The sequence below is a fragment of the Equus asinus genome, chromosome 12 (genome assembly GCF_041296235.1).
Source record: "Equus asinus isolate D_3611 breed Donkey chromosome 12, EquAss-T2T_v2, whole genome shotgun sequence".
In the NCBI taxonomy this organism is placed as follows: domain Eukaryota; kingdom Metazoa; phylum Chordata; class Mammalia; order Perissodactyla; family Equidae; genus Equus; species Equus asinus.
In genome coordinates this window covers 16,052,166-16,075,599 of record NC_091801.1, presented here as the reverse complement: position 1 = coordinate 16,075,599, position 23,434 = coordinate 16,052,166, and the positions used below count along the sequence as shown (strand labels likewise).

At 43.6% G+C, this 23,434-nt stretch overlaps 1 protein-coding gene across 18 annotated transcripts in view; it reads left to right on the top strand.

The window, feature by feature from the left end:
* The window catches only part of SULF1 (sulfatase 1), a 176,255-nt gene that overhangs the window by 144,109 nt on the left and 8,712 nt on the right, over positions 1-23,434 (top strand). For 10 of the 18 annotated variants that reach the window (XM_070481107.1, XM_070481110.1, XM_070481108.1 and 7 more), the window contains 8 exons: positions 834-1,050; positions 3,428-3,674; positions 4,913-5,009; positions 5,444-5,538; positions 5,875-5,940; positions 6,876-7,048; positions 12,409-12,551; positions 12,646-12,769. In XM_070481107.1, the coding sequence (XP_070337208.1) occupies positions 834-1,050; positions 3,428-3,674; positions 4,913-5,009; positions 5,444-5,538; positions 5,875-5,940; positions 6,876-7,048; positions 12,409-12,551; positions 12,646-12,769 (1,162 nt within the window). Of the gene's footprint in view, positions 1-833; positions 1,051-3,427; positions 3,675-4,912; positions 5,010-5,443; positions 5,539-5,874; positions 5,941-6,875; positions 7,049-12,408; positions 12,552-12,645; positions 12,770-14,610; positions 14,847-15,943; positions 16,010-23,434 lie in introns of those variants that run through there. The other 8 variants (XM_070481121.1, XM_070481119.1, XM_070481120.1 and 5 more) reach the window with 3 other exon arrangements.

Here is a 23,434-nt window from a genome sequence, read left to right as displayed (position 1 = left end):
ATCAGGTTTTTAAGTAGGATATGGAGGACCGCCTGAAATGAGCCCCAGGGGAAGCGCTATTATTTAAGCCAGATTGATGCTCAAGGAGCATGGCGGAGCACCCAGACCCAATGCTGTGTCCTATTGACTAGAATTGAGCCCACAGTATCTGCAGCAGGCTTGGAGGAAGGCTGAAGCAGGAAAACCCAATGCCAGCTCCCCATGAGTGTCTCTTGGGAAGGTGGACGATGTCCCTTGGGAGCAGCTTGCTCTGCTGGGTGTGTGGTATTGGTGGAAGGATAGGGAAGGGCACAGAGAAAAAAACCAAACTCATCTGCTAATGTCTGGGGGCTGTGAAAGCTGCCGTGCTCCGTGAAGGACTCAGATTCAACTCATCTTTTCCTTCCTCGTGTGCCACTCCTCCCTGGCTCTCATTAGAAATTCAGGGGCAGAGAACAAAGCAGCCAAGTTTGTTTTTCCAGAGCGAGAGGGGGTCTGGTGAAAACAGCCCTGACAGCTGGGCTCCGTGGCTGGGTGAATTAAGGGCTTTTACATGTTTCGCTCAAGACTCTGTTTAGTCTGGATGCTGAGGATTTATGTATCAATTTTTGGGTCTCGTGTCATTGAGGTAGTTCTGATTTCCAATGATTTCGTTGTCATCTGTATTTCCCCACAGTGAAAGAAATAACCAAGAGAACCAGGCGTCAGCTTATGGCGGGGTCACTTAAAAGCTTGCCTTTCTTCGGTCGCTCTCTTTAACGGTGTTGCGGGTGCTTCTAGAAACTAGAGCCTCGGTCCTTAATGAAAAACACCTGGATTGGGGTGGTCAGCTGCTTTCCTGTTGGCTTTTGCAGAAGTGGCAGTGCATCGAGGACACGGCCGGCAAGCTTCGCATTCACAAGTGTAAAGGCTCCGGCGACCTGCTGGCCGTGCGGCAGAGCACGCGGCACCTCTACTCGCGCGGCTTCCACGACAAGGACAGAGAGTGCCACTGCGGAGAGCCCGGTTATCGTGCGAGCAGAGGCCAGCGCAAGAGTCAGCGCCAGTTCCTGAGAAACCAGGGGACCCCGAGTAAGCCCTGCACTGTGACAATCTCAGTGGCAGCCCGGGGCCTTTGGGAATGGACGTTAGAGAGACGAGAGGGTTTCTCCTTATATATTTTCCATGTCATCAAGGCAGGGTTTTAGGGTGAAAAGCAAATAATTGTTCTGTTTAAAATATGAACACTAGTTTGCAATTTTGCTTTGTGAACATTTCCACGTAAGCGTGGAATAAAGATAATTTGCAAAAGCACCAGACACGAAACCTATACACACACATAAGGGGGTAAAGGGTACAGTGAGGGCAAAAGGTAGAGTTTAGGTCAGTTTTATTTTGCCTTAATGCTAATGTTCTGATTTGTCTGCCTTAACTTGCTTTAAAAAAAAAGAAAAAGAAAGATTAAAAAACCCAAGGTTCCAGTGCTTGTGCATTTAATTAATAGGAAAAGCATAATACCTTTTTAAATGGCATTTTGTTTTAGGATAATATATTTTTTTAAATTCTTCTTGACTGGCAGGGTCAAACTAGTAGAATCCAGTGAGAAAAGCCCAGCATTTTCTTTATAAAAACTCCATCAGGCAGCTGTGAGGGTCCTATGATTACAAAGACACGAAAACCCACGGGCCTGCTTTTTCCACAAAAGAATGAGAGTCTAGTGCCATCTAGTGGCCTAATGTGAAAAGTGACTCATTTCTGTGCAAAGTCCTTTCTATGCTGGTTTGGAAATGAGAGAGAAACGTTAAATTCAATTCCAAAATTAGGAAATCAAGTCATTCACTAGAACAACGGAAGCCCATAGAACAGGCTTTTTTATTATGGACTCCACAGATGAACTGTAGGGTCATGAGCCCTCTAGTCTTTTGTCTAAAATTTTAAGTATGTTCTATGTGTATATGCACATTTTTCTGGATGTCCGTAACTTTCAACAGATTCTTAGAGGAATTCATAACCCAAAGGCTGAGAACCTTTGATTTGGGAGGTTTTCTTTCCTCCCTGAGAGAAAATGGCAGGTTCAAGAATTCACACAGATATCAACCGGAAAACCAACAGGGGACAGGGACTCTGACACCCTCCCTTGACGGAAATCGGTTCCCAATGTTCAGCTTAGAGGTCGAGACAACCTCTTCTCTCCTGGGAAGTTAGATGTCGCTCCCCAAGCGCTGACCGTAAAGCACCTTGATTTTTCAATCTTGAGGCAAACGGGAGAAATCTGGGGCCACTTTTTCAAGCTGCATGGAATCATATGTGTGTGAGAGAGGGAGTTGGTTCTCCACTTTTCCGCAGTGATGGAGCTCGTGAGCACTCTCAAAGACCTGCCAACTGGCGCAGAGGCCCTCCCTCACGTGGAAACTGCCATCAGAGCAGGATCCCGCATGGAGCGTGACAATTCTGATTCTGTCACCAGCGCCCTCCAGTTCCTCCTCCAACAGGATGGAGAGGGAAGGCCGCGTGGGTGTGCCCACAGCCGAGGTGCAGCTGCTAAGGAGGGCCACCCTTGCACGTGAAAGCTCTCACCTAGCACACCGTGAGCCTCGACAGGGGTCTGTAGCGACCAGAAATCAGGCCAGCCTCCCCCAGGCATGACCCTCCCTCTGCCAGGTTTTAAAAATCAGCTGGCTGATGAAAGCTTTTGCAAAATGTAATTTTTCTTAGAACAATCCCTATTATTTGTGCAAATAGAAGGTGTCTAGAGCATTAACCTTTTTGAAAAAGCAGCCCAATATAGTGGGAAGACTAGTCTTTAGAACCTGATACATAATAATTCTAGCTCCCACAGCTGTTGGCTGCATAACCTTGCAAAGTCTACGTTCCATCCAAAGCTTCAATTTTCTCATCCATTAAATAAGGCTAATAATGCCAAATGCATGAGCCTGATTTGACTATCTGATAAGTTTTTTAATGTAAGGATTTATTATAATAATACCTATCTTTCAAGATGGTGGATTAGAGATAAGTATGAGGTGAATAATATACAGCAAAAGGTCAATAAGTGATAATCATTATTATTATTAATACTCTAATTGGGAATAGAGTTTTATCCAAACAAACTGCCTGAGCAGTTCATGTTGAAAACTCAGTGTGGACGTCCACAGCCTGCCGTGAGTGGAAAGAATCTTAGAAATCACCCAGACCTAGCCCTCACTGCCTGGATGAAGGGCCTGAGGCCCAGAGAAGCGTGCCATCCAGCGCCCTGCTCTGCAGTGGCAAAGCCAGGCAAGAGCCCACCCTCCTGACGTGAGTCACAGTGGGCTGTCCACAGCCTCATGCTACCCCCTCAGCAGTGCAGGACGTACTGCTCACCCCTTCCCAAAACGCTCGCCAAGCCAGGTCATGCTTTTCTTCCCTCCTGAACTACCCCGGCCTCCATAAACGACATCCATTTTAACCCGTCTTCCTTTATTTCTAGAGTATAAGCCCAGATTTGTCCATACTCGGCAGACACGTTCCTTGTCGGTTGAATTTGAAGGCGAAATATATGACATAAACCTGGAAGAAGAAGAATTGCAAGTGTTGCGACCAAGAAGCATCGCCAAGCGTCATGATGAAGGCCGCAGGGGGCCTGGAGGTCGCCAGGCAGCCGGCGACGGGGCCGCGATGCTGGCAGGCGGCGGCAATGCTGTGGGCCTGCCCGCCACCGTCCGGGTGACGCACAAGTAAGAAACTTTAGGTTTTCGTGAGGGTTGAGTTCAAAGTCATCCCCCCATATTATCATCATTTTGTTCCTTTACAAAAAGTACTATCGCGCGGCTATACGGTGTCAGGAGCTGGCCCACGTAGCCACTGGGCGTTAAAGAAGCAACAGGGAGTCCAGATGAGCGTATGTTTGGACGTGTGCTTTGGGTTTAAGTTCACATTAAGGCTGATCAGCGGGGAATTTGCCAGAGTCTGTCACGCCTTGACTTAGCAGGCGTGGAGCTCTGCCCTTAAGCAGTTACCTTTGTGAGAGTCTAGAAAACAGATGGAAACCATGCTGCCTAGTTACTGCGGCTCAGAGAGGTTGTACAGTCATGGCCTCAGAAATGAAACAGAGCCCAAGCGAGGACTGTGGGTTCTGGAGAAGCTTCCAGAGAGATGGCATGTGTTGGGAATGGCCATCAGATGCGGAAGCACCTGACCTGTCCAGATCCTGGAGAGCAAGGAGGGCCTTGGGAGTGCTGGAGCCAGGACAGGGAGACGATGCCCCCAAAGCTTTCTACCTTGGTTGTTCAGTTCCTTCCCAAATCTGCTTACTCCTTTAGGAGAGAAGTACTTTCTTTCTGAATTTATTGGCAGGGCTTTGTTCTCTCTTTCATTTCATCACCTTGGCGGGGAGGGGTGCAGGAGCTCTGCCAGGACTCTCATCCTTGGGACTGGTCCCCCAGTGCCTGCGGTAGTTATGGTTACACACTGGGGCATTTAGACCAGGATTTATTTTTCATTCCGCATTCATTGACCCCCTATCCCACCTGCTCTCTATCCCTGGGGCTGTTTCTTTGCTTCAAACATACTGGGGTACTTCTGCAGGCTCTTTGCAACAAAATGAATGAGATGAATAACCCACTTCTAACTCTGCATTTCTTCCAACAAGCTGTTTCCATGATAACTGTGAAAAACCTCATTCTTTCCTACAGTATTTGGTGAGGCTTTCAAAACCGAGTGTCGTGGTGGGATCTGTTCATGAGGATGTGGGTATTAAATGCTGTCTAGAAAGATGATCTTGGTGATGCTGTCACTCTGACACTATCCTTTGCCCCCACCAGGAGACATCCCCACTTATCCTTGTCTATGGCTCAGCTCTAAACTATTGCTTGTATCCAAATTAAGAGTTTAGAGGATAATTCTGTTCCCTTTGCTATTTCTAATATTTTTTAATATTAGAATCTAAACCTATTTCTAATTTTTTTTTTTGCAGGTGCTTTATTCTTCCAAATGATACAATCCATTGTGAGAGAGAACTCTATCAATCAGCCAGAGCCTGGAAGGACCACAAAGCATACATTGATAAAGAGGTTAGCCATGGCTGTATGGTTGGAAGGTATATTCCAAATGCAGACGCGGCTCGCCAGCCCTGCTGTGTCTCGTGGAACACCCTGTGTGTACACTTCATCTTCTTATAATTGTGTGAAAAATAGAGTAGCAAGGTGTTTCTCTTTCTCCAATGATAGTCCTAACTGACAACAAAATAGTGTGAGAAAAAGAGTGGGGATTGACTCAATGACCTTTTGAAATCTCTGTGAGAAAATGATTCACTTATAAATGAGACATCTGTTCCTGTTTATCTATGACACGTCAGTTGGAATGTCCAATTTGCTGCCAAATTGATTATCATCTCAGATGAATAGCTATAATTACGGGCACAGGAAAAAAGGTGAAAAGAAAGAGAGGTACTTAGTATAGAAAATCTTGATCTTCAAATGTAATTGTTCAAATTCGTGTTTTCCAGATTGAAGCTTTGCAAGACAAAATTAAGAATTTAAGAGAAGTGAGAGGGCACCTAAAGAGAAGAAAGCCTGAGGAATGTGGCTGCAATAAGCAGAGGTGAGCATGTCTCCATACCACGGCCTCCCTCCCAAACTCATTTTTGCACACACTGCAGTGGTTAACACTGGGCTCGATTCTCTCTCTTACCAATAGAAAGCTTAATAAATTAAATTCATTATCATGTATTGTAATGACCTAAACTATTTAGGTCAAATTAAATATGTCATAAACCTAAATAGAAGTAAAAAAAAAAAAAAAAAACAAGTCCCATGGAGCTCAGAGAGTTATAAGAAGATAACTGCCTTCCTTCTTTTTTGCTTTGTCTTTGTAAAATGAACTGTTTGATCCAATGCATGATTATGAAGACTCATTTTTTAATCTTCTTGCCTGTAGCTATTACAATAAAGAGAAAGGTGTCAAAAAGCAAGAGAAGTTGAAGAGCCATCTTCACCCATTCAAGTGAGTAACTCTGCCTCCCACACTTGCTGGGAGTGAAGGATTGTCCCCTGGGAGCCTCTGGGAGGCTGCAGGGAATCCTGTGTCCCACGTGGGGCTTCTTGGAAAAAGTAGATTCACCTGGGAGGGCATCAGCTCAAGTTGAAACCAAGCCCACACCCTACCAAGGGGCCGTGGGGTGCTTTTGGGATCCTGAGGGGGAGCCATGTGGCTCATCACGGGATGCTGTAATTCTGTGTGTGTTCTCTGCCCATGTCTGGGCCAGGAACTGGGTTTTCCTGCATGCCCTGCTTTCTGTGGACAGTGACTGGAGATGTGGATGCCCTGGGGAGGTCTGTGTGTTCTGTAGAGCAGCCTACGATCATGTCGAATTCTGAAAGTTGGAAGAAATATACATATTTTTTAAATAATAGTAAAGTTTGCACGTGAAAGGGATTTAGTATTTGAGCCTCCATGAAATTTGAGCCCTTTCTGGAAAAACCCAATAAGAAAATTATTTCCAGGACTATGTTGTAGGATATCTCAAAGAATTTTAGAAACCTTCTAATCCAAGCCATCTAAACCAACTGACCATTGACTTCATGGCTGAGAGGTATGGAACCACCAGGACGTTAAGCCATTTGCCCAAAGGGTGTGGCCAGCAGGCTCTGCTGATTCATGTTGACACTTATTTCCATCAATGTTTACATGTAAATAAGGCAGAAAATGTCCATCCTGCTAACGCTCAGTATAATTCTAAGAAAGTTGTCACTCAATGAGTTTGTCAGTTATTGCTGATTATATTTTGAGGCCCTCTGTGAAAAATAAAGGTCATCTATGATCGTGGATCTCTTCTCTGGTGTCTAAATATTTGTGTGAGATTCAGAGCAACAATCCTATTTGTAATTGAGAAAGTGCTTTCCGATCATGAAAAAAAAAAATCCCTTCTCTTGGACTAGGGAAGCTGCTCAGGAAGTAGACAGCAAACTGCAGCTTTTCAAGGAGAAGCGGAGGAGGAAGAAGGAGAGAAAGGAGAAGAAACGCCAGAGGAAGGGTGAGGAGTGCAGCCTTCCAGGCCTCACCTGCTTCACGCACGACAACCACCACTGGCAGACCGCCCCGTTCTGGAACTGTAAGTGGCTCGTTCTAGATGCCCCTTGCTGCCCCCACGCAGAGAGGCAGTGACTCCCACTACAGTTACTTAGACTAGAATTCAGCAGCATAAAACCAGGGACCTAGGAAGATTCAGGAGGAAAGCATCACATTATCTTCTATACCGGCGACTAGCATCGTTTTGCCAAAAATGACGTTTTTCTTTAGAAATTTTTATAGGTACTTTGTTTGAAAACGCCAAGCTCTCCCTGGGGTTTTATCCTGACGATGTTTCCCACAGGACCCAGCACCTGACAGAGTTCCTGCCCAGGAAGACTGCTCTATAACTACATAAGTGGATGAACAATTTTACCCCAGATATATTTTGTTTCTCCTTTATTTCAAGTATAACAAAAGGAAGTAAAACCTCCTTAAATGCAGCATCCGTATCCTCTTTATTCTCAGTCCCCTTTGGTACCTAGCACCATGCTTGCAAAATAACAGGGACTCTACAAAGTATTGGGTGTTACGTAGAATTGCCGAGGGTGTGAAATAACAATTGTGCATTTTTTAAAATTAATGCTTAGATTTGCTTTAGTGGTCTGTACACACTATTCTCCGAGGCCACATAAAAATAGTATCCTAAATTCTGGTGGCGCCTCATTCAATGGAAGGCTCACCAGCCCCTTGGAGTAGCTAAAACACCTGATCTTCTCATGGAAAGGCTTGCAGGAGCCCCCCAGGGTCAGCGTTCCTCAGCCTGGGACTGGAGACCCCCCCGGTATCCACAGACCCTTCTGGGGGAGATCGGGTGCCTGTCCATGAGAATTTTTGTTTTATCTTTCTGTTTCGAAGCTTCTTGATTTTGGTGTCCGCGTTTGCATTGATGTTTACAGCCACGTGGAGGCCGAGTGGACTCTTACAGGCAGAGCATTTAACTTGTCGTGTAGTTCCCTAAACCGGGGTGTGGGGCTCTCTGAGGGTCGTTCAGTTTGCTGGGGGTCTGTTCTCCGCCAGGCTCTGGGCCGAGCTCTGGGACACAGCAATGAGCAAGATGCTCTTGTCCTCGGCCCTCAAGATACTTACATGCCAATGTGGGGTGGGGAGGCAGGGGAAAGAAAGTAAATGAAAGAAACTAATGACGAGGTTTGGTGATGCTGTGAAAGAAATGGTGGTCAAGTTTTTAAAGGGCACCCTTTTAGAGAGGGTGGGGATGACAGCCTTGGTGAAGAGGTGAAATTTCAGCAGAAACCTGAGGGCCAAGGGAAGTAATCCACGTGAAAGGGGTGTGGGTGGGAGGGCAGCTCCCTGGGCACAGCTTCCTTCAGCAGGCTCCTGAGGAAGTCATGAATCTGTGGTGTCCAGGACTGGTCAGCTGGGTTAACAATGGAGTATTGAGAACATGGAATTATGGTTTGCTCGTGCCTGATGTCAGGGGTACTTCATACCTCCAACTGCTGCTCCCCATCTGAGCTGAACCCACCCTGTGCAGGACACCTTGCTTACCTCGACCACTGCAAACCCTCCTGTGTGTCTCCCAGACTCCTCTCTTGCTGTTCTGCTCAAAGGAGTTAGTGATCACATGATGACATCTGTTTTTCTTGGGACAAAGAGCAAAATATTTTAACATATCCATGTGTGCTATGTTCCTGTCCTACTCTGGTCCCATTTCCTCCCATTCTCGCCTACTTCAGCAGCTTAGCTCTTCTCTCCGCCTCAAACATCCTAAGCTCCCTCCCACCTCAGGGCCTTTGCACACACTGTTCCTTCTACCTAGAAGGCTTTGACCCTTTGCCCACCCAAAACCCTGTGCCTATTACAGACCTACTCACCCTTCAGAGCTCAACTGTAATGTCACTTCTCATGGAGACCTTCCTGGTGCCTCAGACTAGTTAAGCCCCTTTTGTACACACTTTCAGCGTGCTTTTTCTCCATAGGACTTATCACATTTATAATTACATGGTTGGGTTTTTTTGCTTTTGTTTTGGTTTAATATTTGTCTCTCCAGCTTGACTATATGTTTCTCGAGATAAGAAGTCAGGTCTGTGAGGCCTCTGACACAAAGGAGATGCTCAGTAAATATTAGGTGAATAAAGAAACAAGCAAACCACCCAGTCCAAGATCAAATCAACTCATGTCCGTTTAACTAAGCTTTGAGTGCCTGCCACTGAGTATCACTGTGCTGGTCACATGAGGAACGTAAAATAGTCCCCTGCCGTCGAGGACCTTCATTTTAGTGCGTTGCTCCACTGTTTCAGGAGCAGAGGGGACTTGATTTCATTCAGTACCAAAGTTGATGCTCTTTTTGGAATACAATGTATTCTTTTTTTTTTCTTTTGAGGAAGATTAGCCCTAGCATGGGCCACCAATCCTCCTCTTTTTGCTGAGGAAGACAGGCCCTGAGCTAATATCCATGCCCATCTTCCTCTACTTTGTATATGGGATGCCTACCACAGCATGGCTTGGCAAGCAGTGTGTAGATCTGCACCTGGGATCCAAACCAGCAAACCCCAGGCCGCCAAAGCAGAGCACGCAGACTTAACCGCTGCACCCCTGGGCCGGCCCCCTATACAATGTATTCTTGATGCTCATTGTACTGATATTCTAGGATGGAGCTTTCAGCATTTTTTTCACAATGAGCCACAGTAGCAAATACATTTTCTATCAGGATCCTGTACACTTACACAAATACCTATGTATCTATGTGTGTATATGTGGCTTATATGATATATATGTAATACGTGGATAGAAATAGAAATTTCAAGAAGTAATACTGTGTGTGGTACACTTTGGTATTTTTTATGTATTCTATTTCCTATTTTAATGATGTTATTCCTATGAGCCCTTGGTATATTACTAGATATTCAACACCATTAAAAAAAAAATAGAGGGGCCGGACCTGTTACACAGTGGTTAAGTTTGGCATGTTCCGCTTCAGTGGCCCAAGTTCACAGGTTCCGATCCCAGGTGCCAACCTACACCACTCATCAGCCATGCTGTGGTGGCAACCCACATACACAATAGAGGAACATTGGCACAGATGTTAGCTCAGGGACAATCTTCCTCAGCAAAAAAAAAAGAAAAAAACCAAATCCACCCAGGCACATGATCCTCTAATGCAATTGTCTCTAAACATTTTTGATTATGTATCCATATCAGGTTTTTAAATGAACGCACAGCCTATATTTAATTATATACTTGTACTACTACACTAATGTATTAATATGTCTTAGGTATTATAAAAATACTTAAAGTAGAAATTTAAAATTATGAGATAAAGGTAAAGAAAAGAGTTTTTAAAAATCATTTTATTTTTATTCTTTGGAGGTTCCAAAACGTTTTGCTCTCGTTTATCAAATGTGTTGTCTTTTTTTTAAATCTCGGTGTCACACCTTACGATACCTTGAGTCAAAGGTTCCGTTTAGTTTTGCTACATGTTCTTAATGACTGCCTTGATATGAGAGAGGAGACAGGGGGACGTGCCAGTTCAACAGATGCGCATCATTGGCATAACGAGTAAATCATGACATTCATTTTTTCAATACTGCCATCAACTAAGTAGCCATTTTTTTAGAAATTACACTTTTAAATTTCCATCCTCCCTGAGATGTATCATTTATTCTTGCAAAGCAATCAGAAGGTATTGTATTTGTGTATTTTATCAAGGGAGTTCAAAATCCATTTAAATTGTTGGTTTGGAAGATTTCTACACGGATTAGAAAATTCCGGTTCCATGATATTTATTTGTGTAAATATGAGCTAAGCGCTCACATATAAATAATAGAAATTATAAATAACAGATTTTGAGCACTTTCAATGAAAATTCATAGAATGATGAAACATCCCAATCATCTATCTTTAAGATATTCTGTTTTGCATATCTTAATGTTTGAATATCTAAATGTGCTAGACAGCACATTTCTGAAGTTCAGTTATCATTGTAGCAAATTTGGAAGGTTTGTCTTTCTGTAAATCGTCGGTGGAGCACCAATGATTTTAAGGGCAGTGAATTATTCTGCACGACAGTATGATGGTAGATACGTGCCATTGCGCATTTGTCCGAACCCACAGAACGTACACCACCAAGAGTGAACCCTCGTGTACACTAGGACCTGGGGTGATTATGATGTGTCGGTACAGCTTCATCACTTGTCACAAATGTCCCACTGTGGTGAGGAATGTTGATAGTGGGGGAGGTTGTGCATATGTGCAGACAGCCGGTATTCTCTGGGAGTTCTCTGTGCCTTCTGCTCAATTTTGCTATGAACCTAAAACTACTCTAAAAATAGTCTATTAAAACAAATTTTTTTAAAAGTCATCTCTCATTCATTGTTTAAAATATGGCTTTTAACTTAAGGAGACAGAGTTAGTATGTTTAATACTGCATAGGGCAGTGGCATGTAGTGGTTAAGAGTAAACCTTCTGACCAGACCCCTAGTGCTGCCATTTGTCAGCTGTGCGACCTTAGACAACTTACTTCACCTCTCTGTGCCTCGGTTTTCCCATCTGTATAATGGGAGCAATAATAATCTGTCTCATAAACTTTTTTTAAGGATTAAATGAGTTAATGCATGCAAAGTATATAGTGCACAATGAATGCTCAGTAAGTGTACCTATCCCAATTGTTTTAAAAATATTTGCTAAACTGCACATTTCTGAAATTCGGTTATCATTGCAGCAAATTTGGCACCTTTGTCTTTCTGTAAAAGAAGAGTGGGTGATTTGTTTTCTAAATTTGACATCTCTTTTACATACTTTCTGAAAATTAACAAGTGAACCTCTGTGTGGTACGAAAGATGCTCGTGGTCACAGCCGGTCTCCTATTAAAATGTTGCGAAGTCTACAGTGATCCCAAACTGCATCATCCCAGAATTCCCTGAGCTGGGCTCAAGGCTTCTCCAAGCCCCTCCACACTTCAAAGTCTGCTCTCTTTCCACGCACCATTTGTGACATGTGGCCATCTGACACACAGGACAAGCGAGGGCACCAGGTCCATCTCTTTATTAAATAACCATTTTTTTCCTTTTTTAAAAAAATGATAAAAAATAACCGTAAATAGAAGTTCTGGTATGTTCCTCCCCATTCTCCAATCATTCACCCTATTTTGGAGACCGCTGCCTCACCGAGCTACGAGGAGGGTAAAGTAGCGTGCCAGCACTTCACCCCAGGCTTCAGCCTGTCATCGCCATCATAGAGCGCCATTGTTTTTCCCATTTTCACCTAGTCTCACAGCAAATTTGTATAGAGAGGGGGGAAAAGATAGTTATTTTTAACATCTAACCACGTTGTATTACGAGAAGGAAAATGTGACCCTTACAGTGTAGAGATAAGGAAACATTAGAAAGGCGAATCTGCCTACGTGTTTTCATTCTTTGTCTGGCTTTTCTTTTTGACCCACAGTGGGATCTTTCTGTGCTTGCACGAGTTCTAACAATAATACCTACTGGTGTTTGCGAACAGTTAACGAGACCCACAATTTTCTTTTCTGCGAGTTCGCCACTGGCTTTTTGGAGTATTTTGATATGAACACAGATCCTTATCAGGTAAGTCAGTACGTTTTCATTTTATGAAGGTTGTGGAAGACAGAATCGCCACAATATGAGCTTCAATTGATTGTCCTGGCCTCTTCGTCCGCAGCTCACAAATACAGTGCACACAGTGGAACGCGGCATCTTGAACCAGCTCCACATCCAGCTGATGGAGCTCCGAAGCTGTCAAGGGTACAAGCAGTGCAACCCAAGACCTAAAGGCCTTGAAGTTGGTAAGGAAAGGAAAATGTTTTTGTCTTACATTACCTGGGAAATTCTTTGTGTTATCAAGTTTTCTGCCTTTGCAAAGTTTATATGCCTAGAAACACGAAGTTTGGGATATTGGAGGGGAAACTTTCCAGGCAATTCCAAACATAATTTGTTCTGTAAGTTTAGCTCTGGTGCATTCATGAGAAATTTAATGCGCCAAAAGATTTGGTGAGCATTTCATCCCACTCTCTCCCACAGGCCTATTCTATTAGTAAACCTCCGTTCCTGATAGAAGAATCCACTGGAAGATGGGATGAAAAGCTTTGGGGATTTATTTGTTATTGCTGCCAACTGTCATAAGATATATGCTAAGTAAATCAGGACATCCTAATTTTTTTAAGAGAAATTGGATGGAAACACACAGTGCCCTATTCCTATCACAGTTTGGAGCTCCCCCAGTTGGACCCCTGCCCACGACACAGTGCGTTAGATTCCTTTTGCCAGTATTTCTAGAGATATTTGAGCAATTTATTGTCTGGGAATCTAAAAGTAAAAGAGGGCCTGTATAGAATGAGCCAGGGGTTCCCTCCCCGGTCTACAGTGTTAAACTGCCTTAATTCTCCTTTGGCTCTTAGAATTGCAGCTCTTTTCAGTGCTTGTCCCAGCTCTTTTCTAGTTAATGAGAATACTTATTTTCTCATAATTCCTGTCGAAATGTAAATACCAGCTGTCCATAGGAGGAAGGAGAAAGAGCTGAAGCTAGCCAACGGCACTGGCATCTGCACAGCATGCCAACCCCAAAAGGGTGAAGAGCTGGACTCAAGGGCAGTGGGGTGCAATTTGCAGGAACCCTCTGTTGTGCAGCCGAGTTTTCTCAGTGTTTCAAGCTTGTGTCTCTGTGGGTCCCGTGCAGAGCCAGCATCACCGGCAATAAAAGTTGGCAGCTCCGTGGGTCATGCGACTGAAGTGATGGGGGTTGGGGGGACATCCTAAAATGATCAACATCATCACTTGTCATTTCCACCGTTGTAAGGTCCTGAGCGCTTTCGAGCTATGAGCGTCCCATAAAGAATTACGAATCCCCGGGGGAGAGGTCAGCTCCCAGCTCTCAGTCAGCACTTCTCAATTAACCCCTCAGTGGAATTAGTTGCCAGTCAGAAGAGTCGTGTCTTGACTTGCAAAATAGGTCTTTTGACCCCACTCAGCTCAGATCTTTTCAGATTTGCTGCTTATCTGTTGACCTTTTCCTCAAATCTTACCCAAGAAAGCCCACTAAGGCCTGGAAACTAAACCAACTGTTAGAGGCACTAGTAACATTACACCCAGATATTTCTGCCCCAAAGAACATACCACTCTTATTGGTGATGACATAACAGCTCTACTTAGTGAAATCCGATAGAGTCTTTTATGGTGAAGTGTCACACCGGGTGGAGCCGATTATTGCTGTTACACTTCAAGTAGTCCTCTCCACCTTCTAGACGATTCCTAAGGGACGTGATTATTGCCCATTTTTTCCCAAGCATTTTGTCTAAAAATAACCAAAATTTGACTTTTACTGAGACTTACGTGGACTTCTGGAAGTACTTTTCCTACTGCTTTTAAATGGGCTCTGCCCCTCTCTTACCCCCACCTCCTTTTTCATGTGAACTCTTCTATGTTTTAGCTTAAACCTTTTTATTTATAGCTTTCAGTTCTCATTTTGAACCTATCTAATAGAAAAGCTCTGTCGGACTTCAGCACTGTCTGTGTTTAACACGATATATTTCTTTCTAGGATTTAGGTGTCGTGCATGGAAAACTACGTAGTGAATGGTTTTGTGAGTTCTAAAGCTAACATAAATTACTCTTGTATTTTCCTATATCAGGAAATAAAGATGGAGGAAGCTATGACCTACACAGGTATTCACACTTTTTTATTCTCCCCAGCAGCTTCTTTCCCAATAATTGCATGATCCAGCCATTTCAACTAATTTCTGTCTGTTGCCGTTTGCACAGAGCATAGCTTGGGGCGCATGCATGTTCTAACAGCATTCTCCACCATATTGTGTCATTGGTTACAGATCTGTCGTTTTGCTTTTAAACCAGCTCACTGTCACAACAAGATGCGTCTCGGAGCATTTACTCACTCCCATGCTTGTTCGCTTGTTGGATGATGCTGTTAAGCGGAGAAGGATGTGCAGGGCAAAAGACCAGAATGAGCTTTGAGAGCCCTGGGGAGAGGGTGGGAAGATGATTTTCCTTTGGTTCTTACACATCGATTTGATGGAGAGGCTTCATAAAGACTAGCTAGAGGTTTTTATGAAATGTAATGTCAAAGGCACAAAAAGAGTAATGGGAATTTTAAGAGCACTGGAAAGCTGAAGTTGGAGGAAAGAGAGGCGCTTCCTTAACAGTCCTTGATTAATTTTAGCGGTGAAAAGCAGTGATCTCATTCAGAAGGCTCTGCAGGGGGTGGTCACTGAAGACAAGATGCTGGGGGGCTGGGGACAAGTTACCTGGAACGAAGACCTGCAGATAGATCTCAACATAGCCCGGAGACAACAATGCATGAGACACAGAAACTTCATCAACAGGCCTCAGCCCAGTCATCTTACCCTCCTGCACCCCCACCCATCCCTCTTACCCCATCGCGCTCTGGAGGGGGGACCAGACGCTTGGTGGCCCTTTCACTTGGTCACCCAGCATCATCAGCCCTTGCTAATTCTCCACTCTAAGCATAGACCTCAGGCGGGTTTGTCAGAAATGTGCCGTGTGGGGCAGGAGGGGACTGTCCTTCCTACCTCTCCTGCGGGGAAATTGAGGCACAGCTGTGTGAGCACCCTAGTTAATGAATCCACTTGGGAGAAGAAATTCCATCAAAGAAACATGGACTTAATTGGTACCATCCATACTGATATCATCTCAGAGAAACAAAAGAATATTGCCATTCCAGGCCACCCTGTTCGCCCCACTGCCGCCCCTTCAGCCTCCTGAGCTGTGGTCTCAGATTCCTCCTTCGAGAGGGCAGCTCACGGGTCTGACCGCAAGCTAAATGACAATAGGAAAGGTGGTGAGGAAGATATAAACAAACAAAATAAAGGCAGCTGGACTCTTGAGGATACTTGGTAACCATTTATGTCTCTTCTCTTTCTCTTCTCTCTTGTCTTTCTCCTTTCCTTTCCTCGCTCTGGCCCCACCCCGACCCCGCGTCACCCCTAGCACACGTAAGACAGAGCAGAAGAACCCGCTCTTAAGCTGGTCTCACCCAGGATATGGGCTGACGAGGTAATGTCCCACACACCAGCACTGTTTCACCTGCTTCCCGGGGGTCACATTAAGACATTTCCGAAGTGTGACATTTTAAATGGACCTCACACAAAATATTGACTTTCCAGTTGTTTTATGATGCACTCAAGTTTAAAGCTGGGGGATTTTTCAGGCTGGGCTTCTTTTACTTCTGTCATGACCGTGGTAAAAGGGTATGAACAGGTTATTTAAGACAGCAGCCTGGTGAAAGCTGAGTGACAGAGCTATTCGCCATCAGGTCCTTCCTGGACAACTTTGAGATGACGAATCTTGAACTGCGTTCCAGCTGTACTCACATGGCAAGCGTCTGGGGCTCTCCCCTTCCCAAATCCTTGTCATCACCACTCAACGGGGCCAAATCCATTGTTTCTGAGGTCGTTTGACACAGCCTTGGCAATGTAAGCTGTTGATGGAGTCCCCTCTCTGGTAATGTGGCCATTGAAAGGATGCATGCAGGGTGACATAGTGGTAACTGTTGCTCTTTTTTCTACTAAATTCCTTACCAAAGGACAAATCTAAGGATACTCTTTAGCTCAAAATGACTGGCATTTTCAGATTCTGCCATTTCACAACCCATGTGGCAAGCTGTCTTTCAGCTGATGTCCGTGTTGCAGGCAGGAAATCATAAAATGGGGTTACTGAGAGAGCACCTGGCTGTCACACCTGGGGAGTCACTGGACACCCAAATGCAGTGTTCACTGTGGCCTTACCTGTTCATTGTGTCCCGTTGGATTCAAACGGAACAGGTGCCGAACAAGTCGTCATATGTGTGGAGCTGCCGGAAAACTGCTGTCCCCAGATGGTGTTTTCCAGAACACAGCCCTCCAAAGATGGCACAAAGTGAGGGATTTCAGAAGCCTTGGTTCTCTAAGCTTTTGATTTTTTTTTTTTTTAGAAAACTAACTAAAATGCATTTTTAGTCATGAAATTTCATTACCAAAGACTGAGAAAAATGACAACCAAACCTGAAGAATTTGAAATTTGAAAATTCAACAGAGTATTTTAGAAAATTTATCTTGTACAAGATTGATTAAATAAGAATTTTTAAACTGCCTTCAATTTTGTGGATTTTCAAAACTTAACCCTTAGATTTCTTTAAGAGGTCTTCGAAAAGCAAGTCTGTTCTCTATTCAACGTCGTTCTTTCTTTCTTTATTTTTTGCTGTGGGATGTGCATGAGGCAGGGGCAGCTGAAATGCTGTCCTTCCTTACCATGGTCGTTTTCCAGTTAGGACAAGCTCAGAGTGAGGACACAGCTCAAATAGTGGCCCCCATGACTCAGGAAATAATTTTTGGCTTGAGTTGAAAGCAATAATTTCTGTGTTGCAAAATAGAATAGGAGTTCCAATGGGGTGTTTATTTTTCCCATTGCATATGAAAGCTGATGCTGCTGCCCTTTGACGTCCAAGAAGAGCTCCTGGCAGCCGTGGTGTGTGTCCAGGGCCTGTGTGGGGCAGACAGTCAGTCCTTGGCAGCTTCACGCTGGCAGGGCTGTTTCCTGGCCCTTCTGTTCCACGCGCTGCAGGGCCACACCATGCTCCACCCTCAGCACCCATGCTTCTGTCATATTGCTTTGCTTGTTCTAATTCTTCTCACCTTATAGCAACAGTTCGTGCCTTGCAGACAGATGTGGGTGACATAGCTGTGTGTCAGAGGCTGTTTGGTACTGTGGTAGAGCACAGACACTGGAGCCAGACTGCCTTGGGTTCAGATCCCAGCCTTGCTGGTAAGAAGGTGAGAACGGAGTCCAGTGTGTATCAAGAAGCCCCAGTAATGATGGATATTATCACAAAGGTGTAATATGGAATGCAAAACATTCACATGAAGGAGACAGTAGGTAAAAGGGAATAGTAAGTGATATTATAATTCCAAAGAATGTTACTATATTTTATAAGAAACACAAAAAGAGATACTCATCAGCACCACCACCATTTCCATGATCACTCATTGGCAACCCAGAGTTCAGTGCACAAATCCATTTTCTGAACTGCCCGAACCCCTTGAGATCAGAAGGAGAAAAGCCACCCATCACTGCCCTGCTCTGTTGCTCTAATGAGGCGTCCCCTGGTTCTCTTCGTCGCACCTCAGGACTCCATTGTATTTTTAAGCTGCCTTGCTCGCATGGTTGGACTCTTCTGTTGAAGGTGCTTGACCAAGAAATGAGTCAAGGTCAGAATGTGGGATTAAAGGGGCTGCAGGTGAGGTCAGCCTCCCCAGGCGATGAGGGGACTCAGGGTCAGAGTTGTTAGGGTGCGGGTCAGGGCCAGGCCACTGCCTGCGGGTGTGTAGTTTGCAGCCTGCACAGAAGTGTGCCATGGAGGGACAAGCAGGCGCTGAAATCCAGCCGAGGCTCCGCTAGACAAGCCACGCCAGCTGGTGAGGGTCAGTTTTTCTTCACGAGGCAGTGGCCACCCCGGTCAGCATCGTGGACAGGGTCAGGTCAGCGTTCATCTAAGCTCCCAGAGAATGTTCAAAGCGTTTTCTTACTTTTCCAACAGTGCTTCTACTCCCAAGGCGTTGTTTCTTGTGCCACAGAAGAAGAAACCAAAGTGTTGCAGAACTTGAGATCCCCCCCAAACTGAAGGATAACATTGACCTTTAATCAGCTTCAATATATAGTAGGAAAGAAAGTAACCCTCTTTCATGCATTCAGTAAGAAAGAAGGAAAGAGTCTAAATGACCACTTCGAAGCAAGGTGCCGCCTTCAGGAAGAGCATAGTCAAGTGTTATCATTGCAACACAGAATGCTGAGTGCTTGCAACCCAGAGGAATCAAGGAAGGTCCCCAAGGAGATGGCATTTATGCTGCATGCTGAAGTCAGCACTGGAGTGATTTAGACACAGGCTAGTGAAGGAAGAAAGTCAGTCCAACTAGAAGGGACAGTGTGGGCAAAGGCAAGGTTCGTTTGGGGACTGTGATCAATTTGATGATAGTGCAAGGGAAGGGAGGAGAGAGATGAACGGAAGAGGTAGACAGGGCCTGTTTTATGAAGAATGTTACATGTAGGGTGACCACATCATTTATCTTCCAAACAGGGATGCCTTCATTACGAAGGGGATAACAAAAATAGTTAAAATTATATAAATTTGATAGATGTATTTATATAATTTATAAATTCATTGTATTTAAAAACTGTTTTCTAAACTAAAATTCCGAAAATTCTGCACAAACGCTAAACTGAACGGGACGCCACGACAGCAGACATAAACTGGGACCAGCCCAGGCAAACCAGACAACCTAGTCCCCTAGTCATGTGCTGCCTCTGAGGATTTGGTCCTTATCCTGACAGCAATAGGGAGCCATTCAAGAGGGTTAAACTGGAAGAAATCACATGAGAGGATTTGGGTTGATCAGATCAGGTAACATGAATGGTTATGAGAACAGTTTTGTGGGTCAGACTGGGCACAAGTCCCAACTCCGTGGCTCCCCCACTTTGGGGAGCATCCGTGAACAGTGTTACATAACTTGCTATGTTCTCCTAAGCTCTTTATGTGTATTAAGTCATTTAGTCCTCACCATGACTCTGTGAGGTCAGGACTATGAGCGTCCCCATTTCACAGATGAGAAAATTGAGTCACAGAGAGACTAAGTAACTTTCCCCAGATTATATGCTGATAAATGGTGGAATAAGAAGTCAAACCCTTGGAATCTGCTTCTAGCGTGTGCTTTTAATCTTTAAACTATACTGATTCTCTTGGACAATTTATTTAAGCTTTTTATGACTTAATTTTCTCATCTGTTAAAAGGTCCTAATAATACATATGCATAATAATACATAAGGATTACATAAACTCATACCTGACAAGTGCTTAGCACAAGGAAGCCCTAAATTTATATTCTATGATTGATGATGATAACAAATTTGAATAGTGAGAGATATATCAAAGAGCCCTAGAATTTTGAAGGACCTTTACCTTCACGTTAATGGATAATAAAATTTGCAGTTGGTTTTGGTTTTGGGTTTTTGGGAGTTTTTTTGGTGAGGAAGATTCACCCTGAGCTAACATCTGTGCCAACCTTCCTCTATTTTGTATGTGGGATACCGCCACAGCATGGCTGATGAGTGGAGTAGGTCCATGCCCGGGATCCAAACCCACGAACGCAGATAGCCGAAGCAGACAGAGCAGAACTTTAACCACTTGGCCACAGGGCTGGCTCCAAATTAGCAGTTTTTATTACTGATTAAGTGTTAAGAAAGGGGGAAGATTATGTGCATTTGTCCCAATAAGCAGATGCTATTTTAATCAGCCATTGACTATACAAAGTTATTCATCTATAGCTAAATGATATTTCTTACATTTATTTATAGTTCTATGCTGCCATCCTAGTTGAATGCTCATAGGCTTTTATTTGTAAAATAAACAGGTATCCCTGCAATTCATCAATAAATTATGTAGATTAGAAATCTTCTAGGCATAGCAAATGTCTATAAATAGTTATTTACAATTCGCTATTGGTTACTATGCAAGGACACCCAATTCAGAATCTCTGAAATTTCAAAATTCAAATCAAATCCCATTTCAATTTAAAACATGTTGTGTTTCAAGCAGCTGAAAATCACCCACAGTGCACACTGATTTGGTCCCAAATTCTAGAAACCCGGTGCCTTCAGAAAAACATTCAAAGAGAACACAAAAGAACGTGGAGGAGAAAGGAATGAGTAAGTTAGTGCAGATACTCTGTTCTCTCAATTTTGAAAGTCAAATGAGTGCCCTCAGACCTGCAACTTGGGAGGAGAACGGCCTTATTAATTAAAATGTCCTTCCAGTTAGCAAGAATCAACAAAAGTATAACGCTTTGTGAATTTCTGGTTGACCTATTACTTGCTCCTTTAAATTGTAGACGCCTCGCCAGGGGAAATCTCAAGTTTGCTGTTGAGGACGGTTACCCAGAGTCATCTCCAGAGGGGTGCTGTAATGGAGGGGCTCCCAGTGCTGAGGAAACTCAGAGGAGGGACACGAAAGGCTTTGTGGAGGGGATGATGCTCAAGTTTAATCTTGAAGGCTGAGAACTGGCTAGGATGATGAGGCAGAGAAGCACAGTGTAGGAATAAACACGGGCGCTGAGGAGGGAAAGCCTGGCTCTTTCAGGAAATTGTACATGGTTCCGTGAGGCGGGGGCGGAGGCCACGTGGGAAAAAGGAATGAAACTGACTGAAGAAATCGGTGGGAGGGGGCGGTCTCTCTAGAACTATTCTTTCTGCTTCTTATGACACCCGTAGCTCTTGTTGATTATAACACTGCTCCAGGAAGAGTTAAAATTCCACCCAAACGGGATCTCTAAGTTACCCATCTGTAGACTATAGCCCGATATAATTACCTGGTCATGTTTTTTAAAAGTAAATAATTGTCTCCAGAAAGAAATGTGACTCATCTTGAGACCTGCACGTATTTTTGAATTTCTTTTAGTGGTTTTGCAATCTTTCTATTTCCGGGATTGGATGAGAATTACCTGGAACTTGGAATTATCTACATTTATTCCAAAAATTCACTTTTCAAAACAAATCTGGTCACACCTTTCCTCCTTGAATAAAGAACTTCAGAGTGGCTCAAGAAAAGGGCACTGTTTTGTGAGACGAGAACTGGCAGAAACCAGGACAGACGTGGAAAATTTAGATTCTAATGTCTAATAAGTGTTTTAACTTTAGATTTTGATATAATTTTATGTTTGCAGAAAACGTGCAGGAATAGTTCCAAGAAGCTTTACCCCATTTGCCTTGCTGCTTTCTCTTGTTCTCTCACTTGCTTTCTCCACATACACACGCACACCTCTTTTTTCCCTGAATCATTTGCGAGTAATTTGCAGACATCATATAACTTTACATATAGGAGCTTTAGTATGAATTCCCTAAGAACAAAAACATTCTTACATAACTGTTGTACATTTATCAAAATCAGGCCATTTAACTTTGATAAAATACTATTATCTAATCCACCATCCATATACAAATATTGCCAATTGTCTCAATAATGTCATATTTATGGGGTTTTGGGGTGTCATTTTTCTGGTCTGGGATCCAATCCAGAATCACGTGTTGCAGTAAAGTGTCGTGTCTTCTAAGTCTCCTTCCATCTGGAATAGTTCCTCCACTTTTCACTGTCGTTCATGACATTCTAAAATACACAGGCCAGTGATTTTGTAAAATGTCCCCTTAATTGATTTTTTTCTGATGTTTGCCCATGATTGGACTGAAATTGTGCATTTCTGGCAGGCATATCGCAAAAGTAATACTGTGCACTGGGAATGTCTTATGAGCAGCTCCATGACGTCTGTTTGGTGGTACCATCTTCCCTCGGCATCGCCATGCAATTGGTTCCAGGACCCCCTGGATACAAAACTCTGCAGATGCTCAGGTCTCATCTAAGATGGAGTAGTATATGCATATGACCTATGCACATCCTCCCCTGTACTTTAAATCATCTTTAGATCACTTATAATACAATATAAAGGCTATGTAAATAGTATTATACTGTATTGTTTAGGGAATAATGACAAAAAAAAGAAAAAGACTGCATATGTTCAGTACAGACACAACCATTGTAGGCCTTTTGATCCGAAGGTGGTTGGATCCATGGATGTGGAACCCTAGACATGGAGGGCCAACTCTATTACCTTTGATCGCCTGCTTAAGGAGGTGTTTTCTGGATTTGTCCACCATAAAATTACTATTTTTTTCTCTTTTTAATTAGTAAATAATTCATCGACTAGCTTTTGCAGGAATTCAGGGTTCTTGCCTGAATCATCGTTATTATAATGGCTGCAAGTTGGTGATTTTTCCAACTCTGTCATTCCTGCTGCATTGCTTAAGTGATATTCTACCATAGAGAAAAGATCTCCCTTCTGTCCTATTTATGTATTTATTTATATCAGTATGGACTCGTAGATTCTTATTTTATTCCATGTATATCCTTTTGCTACCATTTTTTATTTAAGTGTCCCAGATTTGGCCAAGGTGTCCCCTTGGGTGGCTTCTGTGTCCTTTGGTGCATCCTCATCATCTTTTGAGGACTTCATTGCTTTCTGGTCTAACAATATGTTCCAGGTTCATCTTGTATTTTCACTGCTCCACATCTGGAAGCAGCAATTCTTCCAAGGGCTCCAGGTCCTTATAAGCAGGGAGTGGCATTTGGACACCAAGATCTGGGTTTAAGGTGTATAAAATTTCCATGGAGGTGTCTTTGTATCTAGACCTTTTTGGTGGATGGAACTAAAATATACATATATCAACAGCCATTCTATACCCACAGCCATAGAGATATGTGTGGATGTAGCTATCTGATATGTTAAAAACCATATGTTTACACTGGCCCCTCTAATTCTAATTCAACACCATGAGCTTCATTCTAGTCTTCCTAGTTTCTATATTATAACTTCCTTTTCTAACAGTGAGAAATGTAGTTCCCAT